Here is a 26,924-nt window from a genome sequence, read left to right on the forward strand (position 1 = left end):
CATAGGTTAGTTTTTATGGTACTTAAAATCCCGTATAACATGGATTAGTTTTACAGTAATTAAGTTGTTAGGGTACTTAAAATGCCGTATATCATAGATTAGTTTTTAAGATATTTAAAATGCCATATAACATGGATTAGTTTTTACAGTAATTAAAGTACCGTAATTGGCTTCTTCAAAATTGTAGAAAAAAAAATGTTGGCAAGGTTTGTGAAAGTTGAGTGTTTTTTTTTTAATAAACAAAAATTAAGGTATATTTGTGATAATTTCCCTATTTTTAACCTCCAAGAGCTCTCGGCCATTATTTACCCAAAAGTAAATAAATAAATAAAAGAAAATTTTATATGAGGTTGACACCTTAAAATTAGAATTAAAGAGCACCTCTTCTTACATAAAAGATGTTATAAAAAAATTCAAATTTTAAAAATAGTGCATCTTGCAACACCTTATCTAGAGTGTCCATATTTCAATATTTTCATGGTTTACAAATATGCTTGATATGAGCCATATTTGGAGTTTACTCCCCCACCATCTTAAAAATTTTCAATACGTATCTCATGACAAAGTTTGGAAGAGCATCTTAATTTGATGGTTCAAGGTTTTAACTTTATGCAAACCACACCCATAATTTTAGCTACTAAAATATTTGTGTACATTTAATTTTTATTTATATGAAGCACCTAGACGAGACTTGCCTATATAAAATTTTTAAATTTTAATGTCCATTAAACTCTAACTTTTTGTGAAACAAATATATTTAGGGATTGTATGGTATGAGACTGTTTGATGTGAAATCCAAAATATTAAAGTACGTCTGATGATTTCAAATCCAACAAACAATGATAATTCTTACCTCGTTGTATCAAATGTAAATGGTCTCTTTGTATACATTTCCATAAATTAAAGCTGTCAAGCTTATATTGTTCTAAGAATCCATCGGCTAGAATGTGTTTTTCCTATTTATTGATGGATTTAATTATAATTATAAGGGTGAGGTTTATATAAGGTGTCAACTTTATACTATTGAAGTAAGGTGTACCTCAAAACTATATTGAAAATACTGTTTCGGTGCTACAAAGCCTTGCAATGGTATGAAAATTTGTTGCTTCTCCCAATTATGAAATTTAAAGTTCCAAAAATGGTGACAATCAAGCAGATCTATAAACACTTGGAAATCTTGAAAATAGACAATCCAGATAATATGTTAAAAGATAAACTATTTTTAGGATAAAAAATCCCTTTTTTTTCATTTCTATGAATCTCGAAGTCGAGATGACCACTTTTTGAAGGCCTTCCAACACAAGAACAACCTTCTCTAACGGGATTTTCAGGTGCATCTTACTTTTACACCTTATATAAACTTCCTAATTTAAAGTTCAGAACAACTAAATCCACTCACTCAAACGCCTCAAGTAAATTTGAGTTCATAAGTTTGGCCACAAGTGGTAGGACAAAGCGTATTTTGATATTGTTCTAAATTCAATGGTTAAAAGATTTGGGAAAGCTTTATATGTTCCCCCTACGACATAGAAGTTCTATCTTCCGCCTACCATCTAGCTACCCATTTTTTATCAAGAGAGCTACTCACCGTTTGATCTTAGATCCGACGTCTCAAAGTATTTTATTTTTAGTTTTTTTAATACAATTTTTTTGAATATGAAATTCGGTACGTGTCATCTTCTCATTGAGGCACACCTATAAAAAAATATTAACAATAATTTTTAGATAAAAAATAATGACCAAAATACCCCTTAAAATATTAAAGGGTATTTTGGTCATTTTATTTTATTGAAAATATATTTTTATATTTTTCGTTAATGCTAGTTTAATAGAGAAATAGACGTTCAAAAATTGATGTCAAAATAGTATATAGAAAAAAAAAAAATAGTATAAAGATGTGACATTGTGATTGGAACAATCTTAGCCCTCCATTCAGAATGGACGGTTGGTTAGGGAGGACAGAACTTCTATGCTGTAGAGAAAACATAAAAAGCTTGCCCTTCGGTTTATATGGCGATAAAGAGAGAAGGTTCAAGAGCTACACAATAGTTGTATAGAGAGAAGGTTCAAGAGCTACACTATAGTTGTATAGAATCATACCCCAATGTGCAAAAATTTAGCAATAGTATTATTTGCCCTAATTAGTTAGGAAAAAGTTTTGAGGATGATGATTATTATTTGCTGTACGTACCGTTTAATTAAAAAAAAACAAAAAAAGAAAAAGAGACATGTATTCCCTCTAGCCCTTGACCACTTACAAATCCACATTTTCAGAACTGCACATAAAGCTATTACTTTGATATGGCGATTGGGGTGTCCAAACGAGGCCTACACAATGATAACTGACCTAGCCTACTCTGTTCAAATTCAAAATCTTGAACAGCGAATCAGTTCACATCCTCGCTCTTTTACTTTGAGAATGATCATCTTTTACAGAGTTGTTGACAACAAGAAGCTTATCAGGATGGTATTGTCCCTGTTCAGTGTGAGCAATCCGACTTTGCCATCTCATTGCATCAGCAACGTTCTTCACTTTCACAATCGTATCAACATGATCTCGAATTATAACAGCACCATGCGGACGTAAAATTCTATGCATCTCGAGGAGAATATCGACCATATCACACCTGCGAAAATCATAGCGCTTGTACAACTAAATCAAACACCACCAAAAATTATCAGCAAATAAAAAGTAGGATAAATATTTGGTTAGTCAGCCAGTTCATGCATCCACCACATTTTTTGTCGGACTTGAAACCCAAAATACATCCAAAGTCATTGTAAATCCATTTTGTCTCAAATCCAAGAATTTGGAGCAGCATAAATAGTTGATCTAATAATCTTTGAAAAACCAAAATGAACGGTCTGAAAATCAGTACAAAATAAATCATTGTTAAGGCTCAAAATTCATTATTTTATTTTTTCTAAATTTATAGTCATGATCTAGATGATATACCTGTAAAATTTGTCCAAAATTTATCATCGAGTTCGACTTTGTGAGGGTGGACCTGATGTAATGGGTGCATCCCTGGACGCACTTAAAACCCTACCTAAAGTATATATCGATCCCCCACAAAGAACCCCATTTGTCTTAGTTATGGATGACTTACTAGGCACCTACAAAATGAGATACCATGGTGCATGTTGTTCATAGACGACATAGCTTTGATTAGTGTTCGCAAAATCGAATCGGAATGGTTAACCGGACATGGGGCCAGAAGCAGTTCAATCGGCCTAACTAGTAAATTCAACCGTTCTAACGGGGCAAGTCCCGATCAGTTAAAAAAATTGTTGAAAAAAAAAAAGATACAAAAAAAATCTACTAAAATATAAAAAAATATAAAGAATGATTAAAAAAATACACATTCAAATGAAGTTGAAAATTAATAAAAAAATTGGATTTTACATAATTGATTTGTGCCTAAGGGTATTTTTAAAAATTTCCTAAAACGATGAGAAAATATAAACGTGAGTATTAATGACAAAACAATTTATAATCTTTACCAATCTTTACCATCATATAAATAATATTAAAAAGTGTATTACAAACCAAATTCCTTATTTTTTGAGATTTTATATACTTTTTTTTAATTATTTTTGTTAAAATACCGGCCGATCACCAAAACTGCCCAAAAACGGAACCGGCCAGTGGGTTTTGATCGATGAGACCCGAAAGGACGTCAACACAAAATTAGAACTTTGGAGGGATTCTCTACAATATATAGGTTTTAAACTTAGCCGGACTAAGACAGAATATATAGAATGCAAGTTTAGCAATAATATGAGTAGAGACGAAGAAGTAGTTAATATTAATGACCAAGAGACACAAAAACGAATGCATTTTTATATCTTGGGTTGATAATCAAGAAGAATAGAGATATTGAAGAAGATATCGCATATAGAATTAGAGTAGGTGGGTGAAGTAGAGATGTGCAAATGGAATTTTATGTGATTGCTGCAATACCAATGAAGCTAAAGGGCAAGTTCTGTAAGACAATTGGTCGACCAGCTTTGTTGTATGGGGTAGAATGTTGGGAAGTCAAAAAACAATATACCAAAAAAATGAACGTAGCAGAGATGAGGATATTGAGATGGATGAGTGGCAAGACAAGAGGAGATAGAGTTCGAAATGCATACATTCGAAAACTTTTAGGTGCAACACCAATAGGTGATAAGATGAGAGAGAGTAGACTTAGATGGGCTGGCCATGTATGGCGTAGACCCAGTACAACACTTGTTAGGAGGTACGAGTTAGTTCAAGTGGAAGGCTTAAAAAGAACAAAAGGTAGGTCCTAAAGGATATGGTTGGACGTAGTGAAAAAATATATAGGGACTTAAGGCTTCACTGAGGGAATGACCCTTAATAGAGCAGAATGTCAGATCAGGATTCGTGTAGCCGACCCCAATTAGTTGGAAAAAAGTTTTGACGATGATGATGAGATGATGTATGGAGAACCCCATTTCCCAAGCTCCCTAGATTGAAACTTCCAACAATAAGGTACATTAACTGCATTGGGAGAAAAGAAAGATGAAGAGAAATGAAGACATCATTATGATTAACAAAAGAATGTACACAAGGTTTGGAGGCGCTTAATGCTTTTTTCATTAATAGATCAGACAAAGAGGCGGCTTACTTGTCCTTGTACAAGCTGAAAACTCCATTTGCATGTATTAGATCATATGTGCGGGGGTATGTTGAGAAGGCTTCACACCTGTGAGGAAGCAAAAAGGGAGTACAATAAATGCCAAATTAAGAAGTAGTGCCAGAAATAATCAATCCCATGGACATAGCTCATGTTTAAATTACCATCAGGTAGCAAAAGGAAAAAGAAGCAATTGCATTATGCATGTCATCGAAGGAAGATTTAACCAACATCACAACAACAAGACTTCAAAATGATCAAATCCCAGTTAAGCACTCATTACTTTCAAGGACCAAAGATTTGCGTGTGTGTTGACATCCACTTCATGACTCTAACCATATACATTAGCCTACTCAGCAACCCTTGGTTCATGCCAAGCTGTGCAATTAGCTTTGCTTTGAACATCACTTTCCTAAGCTAATACGAATTCCCTAAAAAAGAATACAAGGAGAACAACCACTAGCTGAGGCAAGCAAAATTAAGCTAGAGAGAATTCCCAGAGGTGCATATCATTCCTTGTTACAGCCAAAAACGTATTTTAGATAGAAAGCCCCATAATTTGACGAGGTGTACAACAAAATCCCTTTGCTCTTTTGTTGTAAATTATCAGCAAAAGAGACATACTTACCAGTCCATGTATGTCCCAATGAGGCCCCGTTCATAGATAATACCAAGCGTGTTATTCCCAGCATCTGAAGGAACAACATTCATAACCCACAAAGGGTACTTCGACAAGGCAGCACCAAAACCTCCTAAGCCTGCATTCATGTCCATGATATTACGGTATCTTCCCACTTTGAAAGAACTAAGCAAGCTTTGGTAATATGTAATTGCTTTGTTCCACAATTGATTATCATGGTAAAAAAACTTCGTAGAGATTCCTGCCATGGTTGCTTTTGAGATTCTAGGGGGAGCAGTGCTCAGCCTTTTTGGCCACTTCTCAAGAGCACCTCCTGCTACGGCTTTGAATGATTTCACCTTTGGAAGTGGTGTTATACACAATTCCATCCTTTTGTACCTGTTGGTGTTGAATAGCAAAGCATTAGAATGCAGTCCTCCTCAATAGGGAAAAAGTAGATGACAAGAATTACAGATCAATAAAACCATCAGAACGAGCATTATTATTCCTGAAATTCATGCAAGCGGAGAAAATCCACTTGGTGTTTTAAGATGCCTTTTGGAAATTCTGGCCAATCAGACAAACTCTGATTGTTACTCTGAATACCTTAAAGAAATCCTTAGGTCATTTTGCAAACACGAAGCAGTTTACCAATCGCACAATAAAAGATACTACTAGAACTAAGTTTCAAAACTCCCTTTATGATGCTTTCAGCTTTCCACGGATAAAAATCAGAGGAATTTCCATTAGTTTATGAAATTGGGGTTACAAGGCTTAAAAAGGGCAATGAGTAGGCCAGAAAGGATATGGTTGAAAATAGAGAGAAAAGATATGGAGATTTATGGCCCTTAATAAAGTAGAATGGTGGATCAGGATTCATGTAGCCGACCCCAATTAGTTGGGAAAAGGATTTGATGATGATGATGGTGAAATTGGGGGGGTTCCGTGTCAACTCCGAGAAATCAAGGGCATTTCTTACATTTAGAAGAAAAAGCAACAGGGTTGAGAGAGTAATCACCAGGCAGATTCAGGGTCAGTTGCCTCACAAAAAGGAGGGGACTTGAGAAGCTTTGATGTTTGGATGCAATGGACATGATTGGTGGCTTTCCTCCAAACAGCTATGGGACCCTTCTCGGCAATTTTCTTCCAACACAGGCGCCTCGCTAGATCCTCGATAGCTCCCTGCTCTTCCTTCAACTCTTGGGGCTGCATTCCCCAACCTTTATAGCTGTTTCTCCAGCTGATTGGTGGCCCTGACAGGACCCAATAGCCGCCCGGTCTTAAGATACGATCAATTTCCATTAGATGCAAGCCTCCTAAGCATTACATTTAAGAATCAGAAGTGCCATATAAAATCTAGTCTTCGAATCTAGTCAAGAAGACCAGAACAAAATTATCACCAATATGCACAAGGAAATGTAAATTCTCAAAGTCCCAACTTGAACTAAGAAGGGAAAAAAATCAAGTGACAACATTCCATTGGATTCTAACACTCCGGTATCCTTGTTTAGAGTGTTGGTTTTGAAGATATAGAGTGTGGCGATATTGCATTCCATTAGGAAACAACAGGAGCCTCTACTGATAAAGCAGTGACACTATTTTGGTTATTTTATACAAAAACCAGTTGCACTTGTAATTTTATAAGCATAGACAAGAGAAACACCTAAATTCCCTAAATTTGTCGCCATGAGAAATTACTAGTTCATCACCAAGTGAAGTTACCATGAGCAGTCCACCCAATTAGACACCTTGAACAATGAACCATATCGAAGGACCTTGAAGGATATGGAAGCCGATACGTGCTCAGTATTCCAAGCATCGCGGGTAGCCCACGTTCCAAAGCAAGCTGGACTTGAGCATGGTGTATGTCCCTTGGTGCGATGGACATTGTCAAAATGTCTAAGTCCAGCAGGTAAGCACCAAAGCTTGCAACCTGTGAAGGAAGGACAATAATGGATGGGTTTAGTTGTCACTGTCGTATTAATTGACATAAAAAAATAGCTGAAAATCCACAAAAGAGGAATGATTTAGAAGAAAAACAAACTTGCCATGAATTCAATAATGATTCAATTCGAAATCATTTAAAAGTAACAGAATAAATAATCAACCATTATATAAACCTTTCCTGGCTGCAAAGAACTATTGGTCTTGTTTGGTTTCAGGCGAGGAAGGGATACCTTCCAGTGATTCAACCACTTCATCTATGATGATCTAACTGCCATGGAACCAAGTTCTCCAAAACTCATGCCAAGACTATGCAAAACAAGATGGATTGTCATTTGTCACATAAAAGGTCATGATCAAGTAATCTTCACTACATATAACGTGATCAAAGCCCAGTGAAGGGTGGCATGCACACTTGCTGGAAAAGCTTCCAATGAAGAAAGCACCATCTCAACCTAAGGGAAATCTATAGAACAATGAAGTTGACTTTATACATATTCACTGTATTTCAAGGACTTAGACTAGAATTATCAAGAATGGTCCTTATGTATCTGATTAATGGCAGAACTGTAATCAAAATAATCACTAATAGTATAAAGAATTTCACTCGCACATATACAATTAATTGTAAGTTCATGACGCATTCCATTACCATTACAAAACCCAGTTTATCTAGAAACAGATAGCAACCTAATAAAACCACAAAAGTTACAAGATAAGCCATTTGGTTAAAACAACCAGACTTTGCACATACATTGGATAGGAAAGACAAGCCTCGTAGGAATCAAAGCACCCAAGTAACAGAATCAAAACAAACATAACTACTTTTCCAGTATGAAACCAAAACCAATTTGCAAATTTGACCATCAACAAATTTTCAAAAGCTAAAAATATTGGCAAAATGAGAGCACTCAAACGAAATCCCCATTCATCATGAACACGAAACAACCTTCCAATTTTCAAATTTGACTATGATCATACCCAGAAACTAAAGTTTCTTGACAGAAGTCGTACAAAACTAAAAGCAATCCTCAATACTCATTTGATGCGCAAAGGCATTAGAAGACACTCGAAAAGATTTTGAATTGTATTAGCAACAAGAAGAAGTTTGGGCTCTTCTTACCCCACACCCAACATCGAGAACAGTCCTCACATCACCATTCCTCAAAGGAACAAACTTCGCAATCTCTTCAATGTAAGGCTTCGCCCCTCCAGGGAAAGAAGTTCCACCTCCAGGGAATACCAACTTATTGTGATCCAGCCGAACCCAGTTCTGGTCAGCCTTAGTCTCAGTGAGCCTTTTGTAAGGTACATTCAGAAACCACACCATATCCCTGCTCTTTGGCCACCGAAATGGGGTCCTATACTTTGAAGGCACGGGGATCAAGCATCTCAGTTTCTCACTCCTCTCAGGACAGTGTCTCTCTCTGAAAAATAGCATATCAGTGTCAAATTTCTTCTCTCTCCGGGTGTCATGGCATGGACAATAGTCCCTGTACTTGGAATCACAGAACTGGAAGAAGTTGGGGATGATGGTCTCATTGTCTGATAGGTTTGGGACTGAAGGATCAGAGTGGTGGAATTCAAAATCAAAAAAGGGTTCAGTTTGGTGAACAGTAAGGAGTTCCAGCCTTACCCCATTACCAAAACAATCTGCAGTTGAATTGGAGAATGAGTTTAAGAGAAGAGAAGATGGTTTTTTGTGGAGATTTGAACCAAGCAAGTAGGATAAGAGGCAGAGGAGAGAGATACAGAAAAATCTGAAAATAAGATTCCTGTGAGTTGGGGTGGTTGGTGACCGTCTCTTGGCCATTTGAGTGGTGAATGGGGAGACCTTAGAAGTCTCAATAAAGAGAAATGGTGCATTGATAAATTATCATTTTAGACACAGGAGGGGAGAGTGGGCTTGCTCAGTGGACTGGCTAATCGTAAGGAGAAGGAAAATTGTTTCATGCGGCCTAGACCGCATTTTTACATATGCGGTTCAAAAAAAAGTACAAAGCATCTAGGTGTTCCATCTAAAAACAAACAATAGAAATTAAATGTCCAAAATGTTTTCTTGCTCTAAATAATTTTTTTAATTTTTAAAATTTATTAAATATCCAAATGTCTTAAAAACCATTTCAAAAGATTGATTTATTAAAGGCCCTCAATTCTACATATGCAGACCAATAACAGGAAGATGGGTCAATCACTTCCTTAGAGAAAGAGGTGGGTCACAGTCACCAGTAAAGGTCGAGAGAGAGGGTTGGGTCTGGGGTCATAACAATTGCTAGGTTTTAACAAATTTTCCAGTCTCGTTTACTGATTTGGGTTTTTACAAAATCCAGATTTGACCCACCTGTTTATTTGGGTCATCTTGAGACTCTATTTTTTAGTTGGATTCTTGAACAGTTTTTAAGAACATGGAGATCATGAATATGAAAAAATAAATAAATTTTAAAAATTTAAAACAATAATTTTATTGATAAAACATTTATACCGTTAGTTTCAATTATTTTTACATGGACCACCTTGCGTCCATCTTAAAAATCGATGTTTTGTATCTTGACAACCTCAAAGGTAGAAATGTGGTCCTCGCCCATAAAACAATCTTCCATTTAATAGAGGGATTGAAATAGTGTTAAGAAATGTGGATGGGGGAATTGCACTTCTGATCCCACTGGGTTTGATCCGGATTGGAAGCCGCCCTAGTCAGCTCGCCGGATGGCTTTTCAAACCCAACCTAATAAAAACAAAAAAAAACAAAAAACAAAAATTAGGGAATGCCCCATATGTAACATCTACCTCAAAAAAACTTTTAAAAGGAAAAGTTTATTTAAGGTGTCTACTGTACGAGTACGGTGCACCTAAAATACCCACAAAAAGAGGTTGTTTTTATGCTAAAAAACCCTCCAATCAATCATCTCAACTTTGAGATTAATAAACATGAAAAAAAAAAGGATTTCTAGTATTAAAAGTGCTTCTGACACATTATTTAGATTATCCATTTTCAATATTTTCAAGTATTTATAGATTTACTTGATCGTCATTAGTTTTGAAACTTTAAATTTCATAATTGGGGTCGATAATCAATTTTCATATATTTGCTAAACTTTGTGGCATCGAAACTGTATTTTTTAGGTGCACCGTACTTCAACAGTATAAGATTGACACCTTATACAAACCTCACCCAAACTTAAAAAAAGCCCTAGTTGAAATGTCTCTAACTTTAGTTACTAAAAAATGCATGTTATTTTCACTCACCCGTTCGGCACTTTGTTTTAGTGTAATTTAGGATAAAGGATGGGGTTTCTATGAGTCAGCCGGCCCACTCATATGTGGAAAGGACGGGTTTGTATAAGTCGGCCAACTCGTATGTAAGCCCTCTCTAAAATCTATTTAAAAGATGGAATTTTTGTTATTGATTCAACTAGGTCAACATGATCATGAATATAAAAATAAAATTATAATTATAAAATTAAAAATATATTTTTAAATGAAATTAAAAAAACCAATGGAAATTTCTATTTCTCTCTCTCAAATCTCTGTCGGAATTATAGAAACCTTTCCCTTATAAAACAGTATTTCTCGTGCATTTCTGCTTTAAGCTCCACCTATTGTATATGGAATGTATTCAATTAAATTTAAATCAAGTGAGTCATTGATTATTTGATTTAGATTCAATGCTTTATGGTATTTTATTTTTAAATTATATAAATATGAAATTAAATACGTGTCATCATCTCAATGAGGCACACCTAAAAATATATTTAAAAAATATTTTTGATAAAAATATAATGACCAAAATACCTTTACATTTTTTAAAGGTATTTTCATCATTTTATTATTGAGAATATTTTTTATATATTTTATAGGTGCTGAGTTTCATTATTTTTCCAAATAGTATGAGCTCTGAATTCCTTAGATACATAGCCCGTGGATGACCGGTAAAAATAGGATAGCGGCATTTTTTGGGCTCCAAATCAATTTTTTTCAAGGGAAAATTATACAGACCCCCTTAAATGTACTTTTTAGACATTAAGTCTCAACACTTTTCATATCACATCCCTAACTCAATTATTTTTTGTCCTTGCTTTTGGATCCCTAGTCAATTAAATAGTACGCTAAGGGCTAAACTACATTTTTAATCCTCCCTTACTTGTTAAAACTCTCTCCCTCTCTCTCTCTCTCTTTCTCCCCACTCATAATAGAAAAATGCGGTTCGGCACAAAAGTGTGTCGAATCGTAGTGAGGCTTATTGAATTTGAAGTCAGATTCCAATGCGACAAACATTTGTGTCGGATGGCTAGATCCTCTTTTGATTCAATACAAAAATGTGTCGGACCAGCTTTAGGCTTTGAATTCTATAAGCCTCACTACCGGACTGACACACTGTTGTGCCATAAAAGCATTTTTTCCTTGTTTTTGCCACAGTTCGATAATAAATGTGCTGGACAAAAAAAACATGGTAAAAAATACGATGCAGCATAAATTCTGTCAAACCGGCTTATAGCTTTCGATGACCGGTTCGGCACATGTTTTTGCCAAATCGAATTTTTGGCCATGTTCTTTTGATCAGACACTTGTTTTGTTATGCCTAAGCTAGACTGCATTTTTTGGGCAAATTCCACCGGTTTGGAAAATTTTGTGCCAGGCTGATTCCCATTTTTGCTTCAAGCAGCATGCCTCGTAAGTTGACAATACGTGTACTAAATATGGTAGTTTTGTCGTAAAAATATAATTTTTTTACTTGGAGGTAAAAGCGATGAAAAACAGTACTTGGATTAAAATTGTGATATGAAAAATATGAGGGGGTCGGATGTCTACAAAATTTATTTCAATGAAGTTTCTATAATTTTCCCTTTTACTGGAGAGGAGAAGACCGAAATGATACTTCCTTCAATCTTTTGCCCGCTTTAAAAGTGGCTATCGAGGTCGGAAAACATCATAATCAATATTTTCCATAGACACAATAAGTTTACCAAGGGTAGGGGCCCTCTCCCCACTGACTCACCCAAAACAAAAAACAGAAAAAGAAAAATAAGATAAACTCCATGAAATGTATCACATTGTGTACATCCCATGATAGATAATAAGGATATAATTATTAATTTGAAGAGATTTGATAATAGAAGTGATTTGATTTCTCTCCTCAACCCGAACATTTATGATTGATTTGGCTTGCTTGATGAATAATTAGTAAAAGTATACAATGATGTTTGTTTATTTTTTGTACAAAAAAATCATAATCACTTTTAATTGTTATATGTGAAATTAGATTGTTGAAAGTATATTGTTAATCATGCTCAAAGTCTAATAAAAATTTTCTTAGACTTTGTGAAGATAAATGACACACCACAACCACTTGATGTGGCATTATCTTTCAGTTGAGGGTATTTGTGACCCTTGTGTAGAAAAGATAAATGTCTCATTTAACATAATACCTTGTTATTAAGGAAAACATTTATGTAAGGCTGACACTGACATCTTATGCTGTGGAAGTACGGTGCACACTATAAATCTACTTGAAAATGTTATTTTAAAGTGGAAAATCCTACAATTGATCATCTCAACCTCGATATGTACATAAAGGGGGAAAAAGAAAAAGGATTTAAAGTCTGAAAAATAGTACATCCGGTAACACATTATGTGGATTATTTGATTTTAAAAATGTTAAGTATTTATAGATCTGCTTGTTCTATAACAATTTTTGCGCTTTAAATTTCATAATCAATTATTAAAATATATGTTTAGGCCATCATAAGGGTTTTCAATATTGAAACTATATTTTTAGCAAGATTTAGAAGTGCATCTTATTTTGATTATTTAAAGTTGACACATTATACAATCCCCACCTATTATTAATCCATTGACATTCTTTCAACATTACATTTAATTGACATTCATTCAACATATACATTTAATTAATTAGATTCAATTTTAAAAAATAAGGAAATTTTATTGATATTCTCTCAATTTGTAGCATATTTTCCCTCAATACTTTTGATACCACAATATTACTACTAACGCTATTGTTCTTTGCAACCACACTCAAAGTAAAAAAGTTAGTTTTTTTGGATCAAAATATGTTTCTCCCGTTTTAGCCCATGTTTCCAAAATATGATGCCCAATGTGAAAGGAAAGTATATATTGTGCATTAGGTTAATATGAAAGGCATATATTATAATCAGTATATATAGGAAGGGTAGGTACATGATCATTCGTATATATATTGATTATAATATATACCTTCATATTAATATGGTACATAATATATACTTTCTTTTTACCCCCAACATGTGTTACTCAAGCACAAAAGTATACCGGACCAACACAAGTTGCATATAGAGCTGGACTAGTACAAAAAATTGTGTTGGACTAGCTCTATACAAGAGTGGAAAACATGAGAGGGGGGAGGGGGGCAATGCCTACAAAGTACAAATTGAGAGTACCTATAATTTTCCTTTTAAAAAACCAAGGCAAATCCCTTTGTCTCCCTTCAAAACAACAAAACAAGTTGTCAAAACTTTGCTTTTTTAGTTTAAACCAAAATCAACCAAGTTAAATGGCCTTCCCTACATTCCGTAAGGGGCTACATTAGATGGAGCCTTGACCATGCAACATGCTCTAATTCCAAAGTTTCGAGCTTAAGACATGGGTTTTGCGAGAATTAAGCTGTTTGGTTTCTAGATTAACTTGACCACTTGAAGTTGGTTGAGGTGTCGAGTTAGTAAGTCTAAGATGATTTATCTTCTTTTTTTTCCCCACCTTTCAAACTTAGTTTGTGGGCTTAGGAGCCCATCAAATAGGGGTGATAACCGCTGGCAATGTCCGGCTGGACCTAGACCTAGACTCGAAAAAACTTATGGCACCCGGATCCGACTAGACCCGATTGAACTCGATCCAAAAATAAAAGAATATATATAGTTTAATATATTTTAATATCATATTATATATATAGATTATTATTAAAATATTATAATTAAAAATATATAGTTATATTTATTTAAATATTATATATTAAATATTAGTTAAATAATAACATCATTCAGATCGAGGTCCGAGTCGGGTCCACATGGATCAGACCTGAATAGCATTCGGGTCCGGTATTTGGACCTAGACCGGACTCGACCTGACCCGACCCATCGGGTATAATTTTTGGACCCATAATCGAATCCAGGTCAGGTCGGGGTCCATTGCCACCCCTACCATCAAACACTTGTACCACTTTTCGGTTCAGATTGAGTTGAAAAGTTGTTGTGCCCCATTTTAGTAATATGGTCCCCCACCTTTATACATTGAACAAGTCATGAAAAAGTGAAAAGGAGTCATTACTTGACATGCTTCTTTAAAGGAGCGGTAGTCATGAGTCTTCCATGAATAATGAAATGGGATTCCATTTCTTTGGCGTGGGAAATAAGAATAATGCCTTTTTTTTTTCTATAGTATGGGTCAGCTTGGGAATACCATAATAACCAAATTTCAAGAAAACAAAATTGCTTGTGTTTGGTATGGAAAAGCTTATGGAAAAGTATGGACCATTAACTTTTAGTATAAACAGGTTGCAATTATTTTTGTTTATTTGATTTCAAACTTGGTAGTTGTGAGTATGTTATTGACTAGATTCAAAATTAAAAAATAATTACTAGAACTTCATAACACACTCCAAGCCACAATTTGACATTGAATAGTTAGGAATGTTTGTGGCCTCCTTGTAACAAAGATAATGATCTCGTAGTATAAATCCTGTTTGTTATATAATTCTCTATGTTTAAAGGCACATCTCTGTTTGGCTACTAAAATTGTTCTTATGGGCATAATTAGTTATATGCATTTGGGGCCTATTGTTGTTTGATTTTAATGGGACACTTAGCAATGAGTCGACAATAATATCTTATATTATTACAGTTTGTCAAGAACATCTATTATTAGTTTGTGATATTATTGTCGGTTTTACTCCCAACTATTTGATCAAATATTGGGCGATGATTGTTAGTACCTAAAACCACACAAGTGTAAAAAAGAATCAATGCAGGGTAGAACTAATAGTGGTTATTGTAAGGAATCAAAGCAGTTTAGAGCAACTCATTGTGAACTGCAGGCCGTCAATGTGATCTAAAACCAATAGTTTTGCATCACTTTAATTCTGCTCTTTGTAGGACATTAATGTGATCCGAAACTAATATGCAAAAAAATATTAAAAATACTAAGATACATTAATATTAAAAAATATTAATGTGATCCAAAACTAACATACATTAATAGATATAGGTGGGAAAGGGCAAATTTTAAAAATATTTATTAGCAAGTATTGTATTACAAAATCCCATTTTTCTTGTGAAATCAACGGTTTTGATTTATTGCGCTTTTGTAGGGGCGATGATTTTGCAAGTGGCATCATCCAGCAGATTATGCGTAATTAAACATTTTATTTTGGGTTAATTAAATGAGTCCTTTTTTTCTTTTTTTTTCTTTTCTTTTTTTTTTGGGATAATTTAATGGAAAAACCCCTGCCCATTTTTGAAGGTGTCTAATAGTTGAGATGACATTTTGTCTTTTTAAAGACTTATTTGGAATCGGCTTCTCAAGGGTCCCACCTTGCCACGGACACAACGAAGCAACTGAGGTAACATTTGAATAAGGAAAATGTTTATGTAAGGCGTCAACTTTATACTATATAGGTAAGGTGCACTTAAAAAAGAAGATTGTTTTTATACCAAAAAATCTGCAAATCGATAATCTCAACCTCGAGATTCATGGCATAAAAAAAAAAAAAAAAAAAAAGTTTATAGTCCTAAAAATAATTATTCTAACTCATTATCTAGACCGTCCACTTACAAGATTTTCAAATATGTATAGATATGTTTGACCATCGCTATTTTTTAAAATTTTAAATTTTATAATGGGAGCAGCGATGGATTTTCATAAAATCGCAAGGCTTTATAGCATGGAAACTGCATTTTGGGCACGGTTTGGAGGTACACCTTATTTCAATAGTATAAGGTTGACCCTCTGTCTCTTCAGTTGATGTCAAAAAGAAAAGTGGTGTCTCCTCTCTCATGATGCAAACCGGTTTTTTTTCGTCTCTTGAAAAAAAAGCCTCTCGCTTTTTTGTGCGCTCCAACTTTAACTTTGAACATTGACTAATACATATCGTGTGGTTCGTATAAGGCCGAGGTCTTAAACAATAGAAGTAGGCAATACCTTCAAAAAGTGTTGAAATATGTCGTTTCAGTGTCAAAAATCTTTATGATGGCCTAACAATTTATTTTCATCTTTTATTATAAAAATAGAAGCCAAAAATAATGAATCAATCCGATCTTTGAACGTTTGAAAATCTAAAAAATTGACGGTCTAAATAATACATTACACGATGTACTATTTTCAGAACTTGAAATTTATATTTTCTCATGTCCATACATCTTGAGATCGAAATGATTGAATTGAGGGTTTTTCAATATCGTAACAACATTTTCTAATAAATTTTTAAGGCATGCCTTAATTTGATAGTTCGAGGCCCTATCTTAATATAAACTTTTTTTTCTTACATAAATGATATGATATGAATATATATGTATGTACACTTTTGCGGCTACTTTTTTTTTTTCTCTACTTATTTCTTTTATGCTTTTTCAACTATCTCATTTCATTTAGTTTTCATAACCCAAGGTCAATTCTAATCGGACTAAGGAGATTTTTGAGTAAGATTAGGTGGTAGTGTTATTTTTCTATTCCGGTCCAAAGTAATTATGAATGAGATTGACGGTTTTATTAAAGCAATTATTAATCATATAGACGATTTCTAGAAGAAATTTAGAATAAGATCAACGGCGACTAAAACACTCATCGAGAAGTGCGGGGTTGGTGGCTCTTAGAACCAAGTTCTACCATGCCATATAATAAAAATCAAATTTCATAACAAATTATTATTATTTTTTTTCTTTTTTTTTTTGCTTAATTTTTTTTGCTTTTTTTCTTAATAATAAGAATCAAATTTCATAACAAATGACCTTTCCTAAAGGACGGTTGAGAAATATCCTTGCAATTTTTTATTTAATAATAACAAGGGAGCTAAAAAAGAAATTTAAGGAATGAACAACCCAGCTGCTACATGCTCTCGCTCTCTCTCTCTGTCTCTCCATTAGCTCTCTTCTGGCGCAATCCCGTTTCGTGAGGGAGGGTTGACCCGCTGTATATATTCCTACTTCGTTCTTATAGATTTATAGAGAGAGAGAGAGGAGGGAGTCCATACTCCTTAGGTGGTAATTTAGAGAGAGAGAGAGAGAGAGAGAGAGGAGGGAGTCCATACTCCTTAGGTGGTAATTTAGAGGGAGAGAGAGCTTAGGTAGCACTGAGAGAAGAGAGGAGAGAGCGTGGGCCGAAGTTTAGAGAGAGAGAGAGAGGGAGGGGGGGAGGGAATGGGTAGGAAGAATGGTGTATTGGGAATTGGAGGAAGCAATGGAGTTTGTTTGTCTCGGAGGACACTTGTGGCACTTGGGTTGGGTCAGTTTTTGTCTCTGTTGATCACTTCCACTGGTTTTTCTTCCTCACAGCTTTCCCGCAGAGGTAATTTAATCTCATTTCCTTTTTCTTTCATGGTCCTGTTTTCATTGGCTTCTCTCTCTCAATTTCTTCATTCTTTTGTTAGTTTTGTTGCTTAGCTTTGCATCACTTCTCATCTTCCACTTATTTGTATGGTTCGTTATGGACTTTTGATGGATGGTTTAGTCATTTTTTATGCTGATTTTCTTCCATTTTTCAGTATAGTAATCTGTGTAAATTGTTCTCTTGTTTATTTTGATAACTCAATTGGGGTGTCAATCTGTTTTTCTTTTCTTTTTTCTGTACTTCTTTTGGCTAATGATGAACATGTTCAGCTGTTTTCATTTGCTTCAGTCTCTTCTTTGTTCCTCAACATCACATTTATATGTTTTATTCTATATTTTGGCTTTCTTTGCACCAGTGCCGCACCTCGTTAATGTGTTGGTTTTTTTATTCGTTCTTCAGCTATAGGTCTCTTCTTAATCTACTAAATTCTTTTGGGTTGGCGATGAATTGTTGAATTGGGTTTGTTCTTTTAGGGATCAATGCACCGACTTCACAGTCTTTTCTTAATTACGTACTTTTGGCCGTTGTTTATGGAGGTATCATGATTCATCGCCAGAGAGGACTGCTGGTAATGAACCCTTCTCCTGTTGCAACTTAACTGCTTCTTTTCTTTTTTCTTCTTTCCTTTCTTTTAGTATAAGCTGGTCTTTATGAGCATTGGTCTCTGACCTCTTGATTTGTGAATAATTGCATGGTGAGAATAAATCCTAAATCTCATTTTTCAATTTTCATTATTGTTTACGTATTACAAACTTGGTAACTGATTGTTATGAGGAAATCTCTACTGCTTGTTCCAAATTTTGTAGATGAAATTAGGCTTCTAGTGTATGTATAGTAACAAATATACTGTTGAGATTAGATGAGGGCATGCATGTATGTTATATGTGCATATGCACGTTTGTATGCATATGACTCCAGTTGCCTTCTCTCGAACAGTTATTCCCAAGCATGGGTGGTGGATTTGCTCATTCATGAGGTTAATCTGATGAATAGCTCATATTAAATTGATCTCAATGGGTGTTTCCCTTCTAAGGTACTTCGCATATGGAAAATATGATCCAGCAAGAGTTTGGTATGATTTATAGTATAATTTTGCTATATTGATGCAGTACTTACACACCCCACCATGAGTAAAATAAAATAGACATTCATATCTGTCTACTTACACACCCCACCATGAGTAAAATAAAATAGACATTCACATCTGTCTGTGTAACCTTAAAAAGGAGAGATTTCCTTTGCTTTCTAAGGTTAGTGAAAACCTACAGTTCTATGACAGAGTCTTATTGATTTCCGTTGAATAATGATACATTGGCATATGACATGGTACACAAATTTAAAAACATGCAAATATATAGCATTATGTTGCATCTCAGTGTTAATATTCTTTTTTTAACTCTTCCAACTTGTTTACTTGGTGGAAGATTTCTCAATCCAATTTTTTTTATAATTATGGATGATGTGGTGGTCCTATCTTCTGGGTTGCTATTTGTTTGTTTTATCAGGAGTTTGTTGCTTGCTGTCCCCTGTTGATGCTTTCATTTCACTTTTTGTGCAGTGTCCCCTGTTGATACTTCCATTTCACTTTTTGTGTAGGCAAAATGGTATTACTACCTTATGCTGGCTGTAGTTGATGTCGAAGCTAATTATCTTGGTAAGCAAATATGGACTCCACCAATTTGCTTCTGGTGAACAAATTTACTTGTAATTTTTTCAGTCATAGTCCAATCTTTCATGGATTTCTGACAAGTAATTATTCTTGTTTAATTAAATTTGTATTAGCAGTCCAACAATAATTGTTATTTCAGTTTAGTTGAATGAGATTTCTGAAAATTAAGTGTAACACATTAATCATCATCATCTGATTCTTATCCAACTATTTGGGGTCAGCATTAAGTGTAACACATCACTTGAGGAATTGTCCTTTGAATCAATTCAAGTGTGGGGACGAATTCTCCTGTACAAATATTTCTATTTGGGAGTTGTGCATTGCCTTATGATTTGAGTGCTGATAGTTATGCCAATGGAAACTTAAAAATGTCCAACATTTATTTCATGTAAATTCTTCATGCTTTAGTGATAATTCACATTTTATGTAAACCACATGGAAAGTGTCCCTGTTATGATTAGGATTTACTACTTTTACATTCTCTGAAACTCTTGCTGGCCTCAGCTAGTTTGTGAAGAGAATGGATGCCTCATTTTATTCATCCAATTAGAATTTATTGTTTAATGATAAATATCCGGTACTACTTGCTATATTTGTGTAGTGGTGAAGGCCTACCAATATACATCAATAACAAGTGTTATGCTGTTGGATTGCTGGACTATTCCATGTGTTATATTTCTCACTTGGATGTTCTTGAAGACAAAATATAGATATAAGAAGTTACTTGGTGTTGCTATATGTGTTGGTGGACTTGTTTTGGTCATATTTTCAGATGTCCATGCAGGTGATAGAGCAGGTAATTCTTTCTAATTCTTTCTTGATTATTCAATAATCATTTAGCATGTTCTTCATATATTTTAAAAGCTTAGTTCATTGCTGTCCCATCTATTTATATGACTGCAATTATGAATTTATGATCATTTACCATTTTGCATGCCTTCTAGGAGGAAGCCACCCTGTGAAAGGAGACATGCTTGTGATTGGAGGCTCTATGCTTTATGCAATTAGTAATGTTGGCGAGGTATACTTTTAATTTCTGAACTGTATCTGAATCACATGCACTATAGGTATCTTTTGGTTAGAATTGATTGTCCTGGATTGGAATGACTTTTTGTTGTTTATTGCAAATATGTGGAGGGACGCTCTTTCTAAAATTTGTCAAACAGGCGGGCCTTGCTTCATTGACCTCATGGGTACAGCAGAAATGTGATATTCATAGGAAAAGGGCATGACCCTTATATACAAACATTGATGGATAAAAAATGCCTTTAATAACAAAAATGGACATCGATGGAAATACAATGCTCCACTCCTTACTACTTTATCAGTCTTTCGAGACTACACTCTTATTCAATTTATAGGTTTCTCAACTGGAGTTCGCAAATCTCTCTCTCTCTCTCTCACAATTGATACCATCATCAGCTAAAGCAGTCTTGCAGTTAGGGTGGCCTTCTGCTTGAGGGTCTTCCTTTTGAGATTAGTGAATCTTTGGGGATTGTGATTCCACAAAATCGGAAACATGGTTTATGTAGGCCTGCATCACCAACCTTGGTTCATGTGCAATGGCAGTTTTCAGATTCACATCTTTGTGGCTATTAATCTATTCTTCTGATTCTTATTCCAACCAAAACAGAAAGTCACGAATGACAAATAAACATTAGGATTCTAGTCATGCCAGTAGTTTGTCTTGGTTATATGTTCTCCTCAAGTTTAAGAGCAAAGATCTCCAGCATATTTATCATGATTGGACTGGCTACTGGATTGATAAGGGTATAAAAACCAATTCAATTACCAGTCAAACCATTCAGACCAAATTTATAAAAAAAAGAAAATAAAAATAATAGTTTTAAAAATGTGAAATATATTAGAAAAAAAATCTCTACTTTGTTTAGAACCGTACGGTCCTTCTGGCGAAAACTTGTCAAACACTGATTTTCAACCAAATATGGTTTTTTGCTTTAGGCTAGACCCGCCAATGCACTTGCCGGCGGTCTAATCGGTCAGACCAGGTGGTCTGGTCCGGTCCGGTCTGGTCTTGATAACTATGATCTCCAAGACTGAGAGTGCTGGTCAGTTAGGTACTTAGGTCTGAAGTTGATGATATCTTTGAGTTTGAGAATATAGGTGGTTTTCTCAAAGATTCCCTTTTTTTGAATTTTTCTCAAAGTGCCTCCACTTCGGACTTTCAAGATCCGAAATAAATTTTTTAAAATAATGGTCTTGACCTTCAAGATGCAAACTATCTCAAGGTCCAAAGTCAAGACTTATATCTCAAAAATATATAAGTATTGGTTTTTAACCTTCAAGGTCCAAAGCAAATGTCCAAAGCCAAAGACTTTGCGTTTGGTAGTTATTCTAGGATAGGCTTCAACTTTTTTGAGGTCTTTGGCTTTAAATCTTCAAGACTGATATAAGACTTGGCTCTGAATCTTCAAGGTCCATTCAAAAGATGACTTCGGATCTTGAAGGTCCAAAGTTAAGAATTAAAAAATTAGCTTCGGTTCTTTAAGATCCGAAGTCACCACATAAGTTATGACTTGTGGATCTTAAAAGTCTGACGTGGGGGAATTTTGTAAAAATATTAAAAAAAATAAAAGAAGGGGTACTGTTGTAATATATAGTGGGGGACATGATCTTAGGTCGAGATGATCAGGTTTTCAAAATTGGAACAACCTTTTCGGGTGGATTTTTAAGATGCACCGTACTTTTATGAATATAGTGTTTTTATTTAGTGAACTTTTTAATACTGTTACATTGTTATGCAATCTAAGTGTCTAACAAATTATATGCTTAACATGGTAGCATCATGTTTTAAAATCCATTTACATCCCACAGCTGCCACTTGCATGTGGAGGTATGGGTTTGCTTTTTAGCCCCTATAGCTATATAATTACGTGCGGTATTCATGGTTTTTTTGCTCGAGTTTCAATTTGCGTGTATTGTCATACACTTTAATCTATCTTCTTTAAGTTACTTACTGAATACATTACATTTCTTTTAGGTGACTACCCTCTAATTCTATAATTATTATAATGTAATTAGTAGGCAGAGGTGAAATCACTATGGTGTCATGTTGTTTTTGTTGATGCTGACTTAGTATCTACTAACTTTTTATGCAGGAGTTTTTCGTGAAGAACATCGATAGAGTTGAACTCATGGCAATGTTGGGTACCTTTGGAGCTGTTGTCAGTGCTTGCCAAATGTATCCTTGAGTCAATGGTTTGTCCACACTGTTAAGCAATGTGTGCACTCAAGCAAGCCATTTGAAACTTGAAACCAAGTAGTCCACATGAATCTGGTTATAGACTATAATATCTGCACACTTTTGTGACAACGAATAATCTACATCTCCATTACTCGAAACTTCCAAGTACTTTAGTTGGCTATTTTATTCTGTAATGGAAAATTTTAACCTTTGCATGTCAAGTTGTGATATGTCCTTTTTGCTTGGGTATTATCCATGGTTCTTATAATGTCTTGCCAATATTAATGACCTATTGATCTTCAACGTTTAACACAGAGTTTGTTGTGCTTTTTTTAAGGAAAATCTTATGCAGCCACTCACTTTCTCATCTAAGTCATCCGATGGAGATAATTCTGAAACATTTACACAGTAATACTTTCTAGGAGAGGTGCAGAGCATCTGGAATTGATGAAATTAAGTGATCACATAAAGTAATGGCATACTTTTTTGGTGTTGGTTGCTTAACAAATTTGCCGCATAGATAGATGTGTATATTCACCCTTTAGGCCTCGAAAATAATGTTAGGTCATGGCATACTTCTTTGGTGTGAGTGTTCTACAAACTAGCTGCATAGATAGAAGTGTGCATTGATTCTATGGGCCTCAAATAGTGATGTGTACTTTGATTTCCTTGATTTCTTCCTAGAAGTATACTTGAGCGTCAAGAGCTTCAATCAATTAAGTGGACAGCTGCTGCTGTAATTATTCTCTCTCTCTCTCTCTCTCTCTCTCTCTCTCTCTCTCTCTCTCTTTTGTATGGATACTTAAAGGAGGTTCTGATTTCCATTGTCCACTCTCTTAAACATTTTTAAGTCATGTATGTATGATGTCAACTGAAGGAGAATAATGCATATTTTAGCATTTTCCCCAAAATTTTGGTGGAAAACGTATTCTGATATACTCAAAATTGGGTTCGTTGATTATCGAGGCAATCTAGTTATGAAATTTGTAATATTTTGTCTTGATTGCAGGTGCTTCCTTTCTTGGGGTTCTCTCTGGCGATGTTCTTGTTTTACTCATCGGTTCCTCTCTTGCTTAAGGTAATGAATAGTTTCTGGAGATCTTTTCCATCTACGACATTCTATCATTATTATTTATTATATTTTTTAATTTGCCTTGATAACACTGCTACTTTATTGGACGTTAATATAATGCTAAATGCTGAAAAGAGTGCCAGAAATGGATATTGTGAATCAAGAAGAAACAAAAGAAATGAATTGAATTAAGAAAGAACAAAAGATTACTTGCAAACCTAAACAACAGGAAATGCATTTTGTAATATTTAGATGGGCTGAGGAGCATGTAAGATCGTATTAGGCTTCCTAATGGATTGCTTAAATAAAATGGCATGCATCACTGTCATACTTGTCCCTCTTTTGGCATGCATGCGTGAAAATCTATATAGTTGTTGCAAAAGGGGAATATATGCATATTTAATTTCTCAGAGGCTAAATCGTTTTTGAATATGCAGATTAGTGGTGCAACCATGCTCAACCTCTCTCTTCTGACCTCAGACATGTGGGCAGTTGTCATTCGCATCTTTGCATATAATGAGAAGGTTTATATTTATTCACATATTAAGTTTGTCTGCAGCCTGATTATAATTACTAGGATGCTTCACCCCATTAGATTGTTTAATGAAAAATCTGCAGGTTGACTGGTTGTATTTTGTAGCTTTCGGAGCTGTTGCCGTTGGGCTATTAATATATTCGTGGTAAAATGCTCTATTGTGCTCTTATCGTTCTTTTCATTCTCTACATCGAGACATAGACTGGTTTGATCATTACTTTAAATTTATGTATAGGGAATCCAAGAAGGATGAGACCTTAGGAGAGGTTAATGAAGCTGCAATAGAGGATGAGGAGGCCAGGATAGAGAACTTGGATCAAGGAGGAGTAACACCGACAGTTGGTAAACACTACTCATCTGCTCCCTGAAGATGTGGTTCTTCCTATTGATGACAGGAAAAGTTGATAGAGGTGCCAAGTGCAAAAAAGCATCTTGACGTTGTATGCATGTTTTTGTAGCAAGGAGAGGCCCGTATCATGCGCTTGTAATGGAGCAGTCGTAATGGTGCAGCCATTAGAAGACAGCGTCGCAATGCTACAAAGCTGTCATCATATTTGCTGCATCACCCTTGCTCTTTTTTTTTAATTTATTATTATTATTATTATTGTTCAGTTGGTGTTCATAGGAAAGAGTTAGGGTTAACAATATATTTATTTAGAATAATTACCTCAACAATCTGGCCAGTTTTTGCAATAAAGGTTGATTGTCTCAGTGAAAGATGTGGTTAAAATGTAATTGGTTACTTCCATGATAAATTATGCCTAGGGAAATGTTTCTATGGGGCCCCAAAACGTATAAGTTATATGTGACCACACTTAGCTACGATTGTTCATGCCCTCTGATTTATTTTTTAGTTTTTTCTACAAAATATTTTTAGATGAAATTTTGGGTGTCCCATCATAAAATTAGGGCGAACCTGAAAAAAAATAAAAATAAAATAAAATTCTGTACAAACAAATGGCCAAAATGCCTTCTTAATTTTCAGGGGTATTTTGGTAATTGTTTATCACCAAAAAAAAAATTTTTTTATTATTATTATTATGTTCATCATCACGTGTACCCCTGTCAGATCCATGCATTCTCAAATTTTGTTTTAAAATGATTTATAAAATAAAAATTAAAAATAAATAACTTTGAACCGTTTGGTCAAGATATGACATTTAAAAGGCAATTTGTGACATTGTGACTCAAGCCATCTTAGCCATCTACATGGATCTGATGGTTGAGATTAAGAGTCACATATACTATACATGTGGGTAGGGTCACATAGAAAGCCTTCCCGTTAACAAATAGGTTTACAATTTGAATAACCAAAATAAACCTTGATATTTCTCATCTTTTATTCATACAGGATAAACATTATAAATACACTGATTATGGTAAGCACCGGCATTAATTTGGTTTCTTTTATCACTATCCATTGAAATTGATCAAGGAGAACACAACCATTTTACCAATATTCCAGCAAGAGCAACACAAGTCTAAGTTAAAATGGCAGTTAAAAGAGACTACCAATATTCCAGCAAGAGCAACACAATTCTAAGTTAAAATGGCAGTTAAAAGAGACATGATATGACTGGACAATATTTTGATATTGATTATAGATCCATTAAATATTTAGAGTGGAATGGTGGATCAAGATCTATATAGCCAACTCCAAATAATTGAAAGAAAACTCGGATGATGATCCATAAAAAACAAAGAACGAGCGAAAGCAATGTCTGGTGGATGACATTGAATGAAGATTTCACCAGTACAACGTCATATAGACAACTTCAAGAACTAGCCATTGTGACAAGATGTATTCAGTATTCAAAATGGACAGAGGTATCTAAGAACCAAAGTTGTCAAGCCTTCACATAGAGCAAACGTATTTGGTGAATTGGCCAACTCATGCATCTGGTTTTTTACATACTTGGGAAACCAAAACACATCCCCAAAATTATTGGGACTCCATTTCCATTTAAGGTTCATGAATTTAAGGCTTTAAAAACAATGCACATAGAGTCATTTTTGAAGAATTAACATGAATGGTCCAAAAAGAAGCACAAAACAAACTATTTTTAAGGCTCAAAATTCAAATTCTTTTATCTCATATTCATGACCGTGGCAGTTAGATGATATTATGGTAGACCTGCAAAGTTTTGAATCACAAATGCATCTCCAAGTGGATCAAGGAAAGGTGGACTCACCGAAACAGGTATGTTGTAACATGTGCATCCAAGATGCACATAAATCCTATCCTTTAACATAGATCTTGCTAGCATTGTTCTTCATGACGATTGGTGCTGAATTGCTCACGGAACTCAAATAACTGGGCATACACAAGGACGTCAAAAAATAAGGGGGAAAAAAAGGAAAAACAGAACAGTTGGCACTTGACTCTATCTCTTGCTTACACAACAACTCTTCATGATCATTTTTCTTCATTATGCATACTACTGTTTGGGGATGCGGCCATTTGGTTTGCTCATCCTCTGGTGCATGATTTCCTCAGTGGAGATCAACCTTCCAAAGAAAGATCCTATATGACAATCCTACTCTACCATTCCTCCCAAGCTTTGTAGGGGTGCATTGTACAGGTGTGGCTACAAATCTACAACACCAAAATCATGAAAAACCTAAACATATGACATGCCAAAACAAA

At 34.8% G+C, this 26,924-nt stretch overlaps 2 protein-coding genes and 1 long non-coding RNA gene across 5 annotated transcripts; 2 read left to right on the forward strand and 1 right to left on the reverse strand.

Moving 5' to 3' along the window:
- Positions 1-2,267: 2,267 nt before the first annotated feature.
- On the reverse strand, positions 2,268-9,070 carry LOC18448511 (S-adenosyl-L-methionine-dependent methyltransferases superfamily protein). The gene is made up of 6 exons (XM_006858572.4): positions 8,330-9,070; positions 6,985-7,195; positions 6,281-6,578; positions 5,272-5,661; positions 4,635-4,712; positions 2,268-2,627 (listed from the first exon to the last, which is right to left on the reverse strand). The coding sequence occupies exons 1-6, from the start codon at positions 9,017-9,019 to the stop codon at positions 2,393-2,395; spliced, it is 1,902 nt and encodes a 633-aa protein (XP_006858634.1). The 5' UTR covers positions 9,020-9,070; the 3' UTR covers positions 2,268-2,392.
- Positions 9,071-14,656: 5,586 nt separating this feature from the next.
- LOC148781878 (uncharacterized) lies at positions 14,657-15,814 on the forward strand. The gene is made up of 3 exons (XR_016057484.1): positions 14,657-14,719; positions 15,563-15,603; positions 15,715-15,814. It is a non-coding gene; the product is annotated as an uncharacterized LOC148781878 (long non-coding RNA).
- A 1,598-nt stretch (positions 15,815-17,412) lies between these two features.
- LOC18448507 (uncharacterized) lies at positions 17,413-24,994 on the forward strand. Of its 3 annotated transcripts, none has more exons than XR_016057483.1 (12): positions 17,413-17,754; positions 18,270-18,364; positions 19,393-19,450; positions 20,067-20,261; positions 20,410-20,486; positions 22,585-22,667; positions 23,355-23,406; positions 23,680-23,748; positions 24,180-24,266; positions 24,383-24,422; positions 24,513-24,619; positions 24,736-24,994. XR_016057483.1 is itself a non-coding variant. In XM_020676268.2 (12 exons), the coding sequence occupies exons 1-12, from the start codon at positions 17,607-17,609 to the stop codon at positions 24,777-24,779; spliced, it is 1,077 nt and encodes a 358-aa protein (XP_020531927.1). In that variant the 5' UTR covers positions 17,413-17,606; the 3' UTR covers positions 24,780-24,994. The 3 variants fall into 3 exon arrangements, 2 of the variants coding, with proteins under 2 accessions (XP_020531927.1, XP_020531928.1); XM_020676268.2 differs by having other exon boundaries at positions 24,361-24,422; XM_020676269.2 differs by lacking the exon at positions 20,067-20,261 and having other exon boundaries at positions 24,361-24,422.
- Positions 24,995-26,924: the final 1,930 nt, after the last annotated feature.

This window comes from Amborella trichopoda, chromosome 6 (assembly GCF_054954075.1).
Source record: "Amborella trichopoda isolate Santa Cruz 75 chromosome 6, AtrichopodaSantaCruz75HAP2 v2.0, whole genome shotgun sequence".
NCBI classification, from domain to species: domain Eukaryota; kingdom Viridiplantae; phylum Streptophyta; class Magnoliopsida; order Amborellales; family Amborellaceae; genus Amborella; species Amborella trichopoda.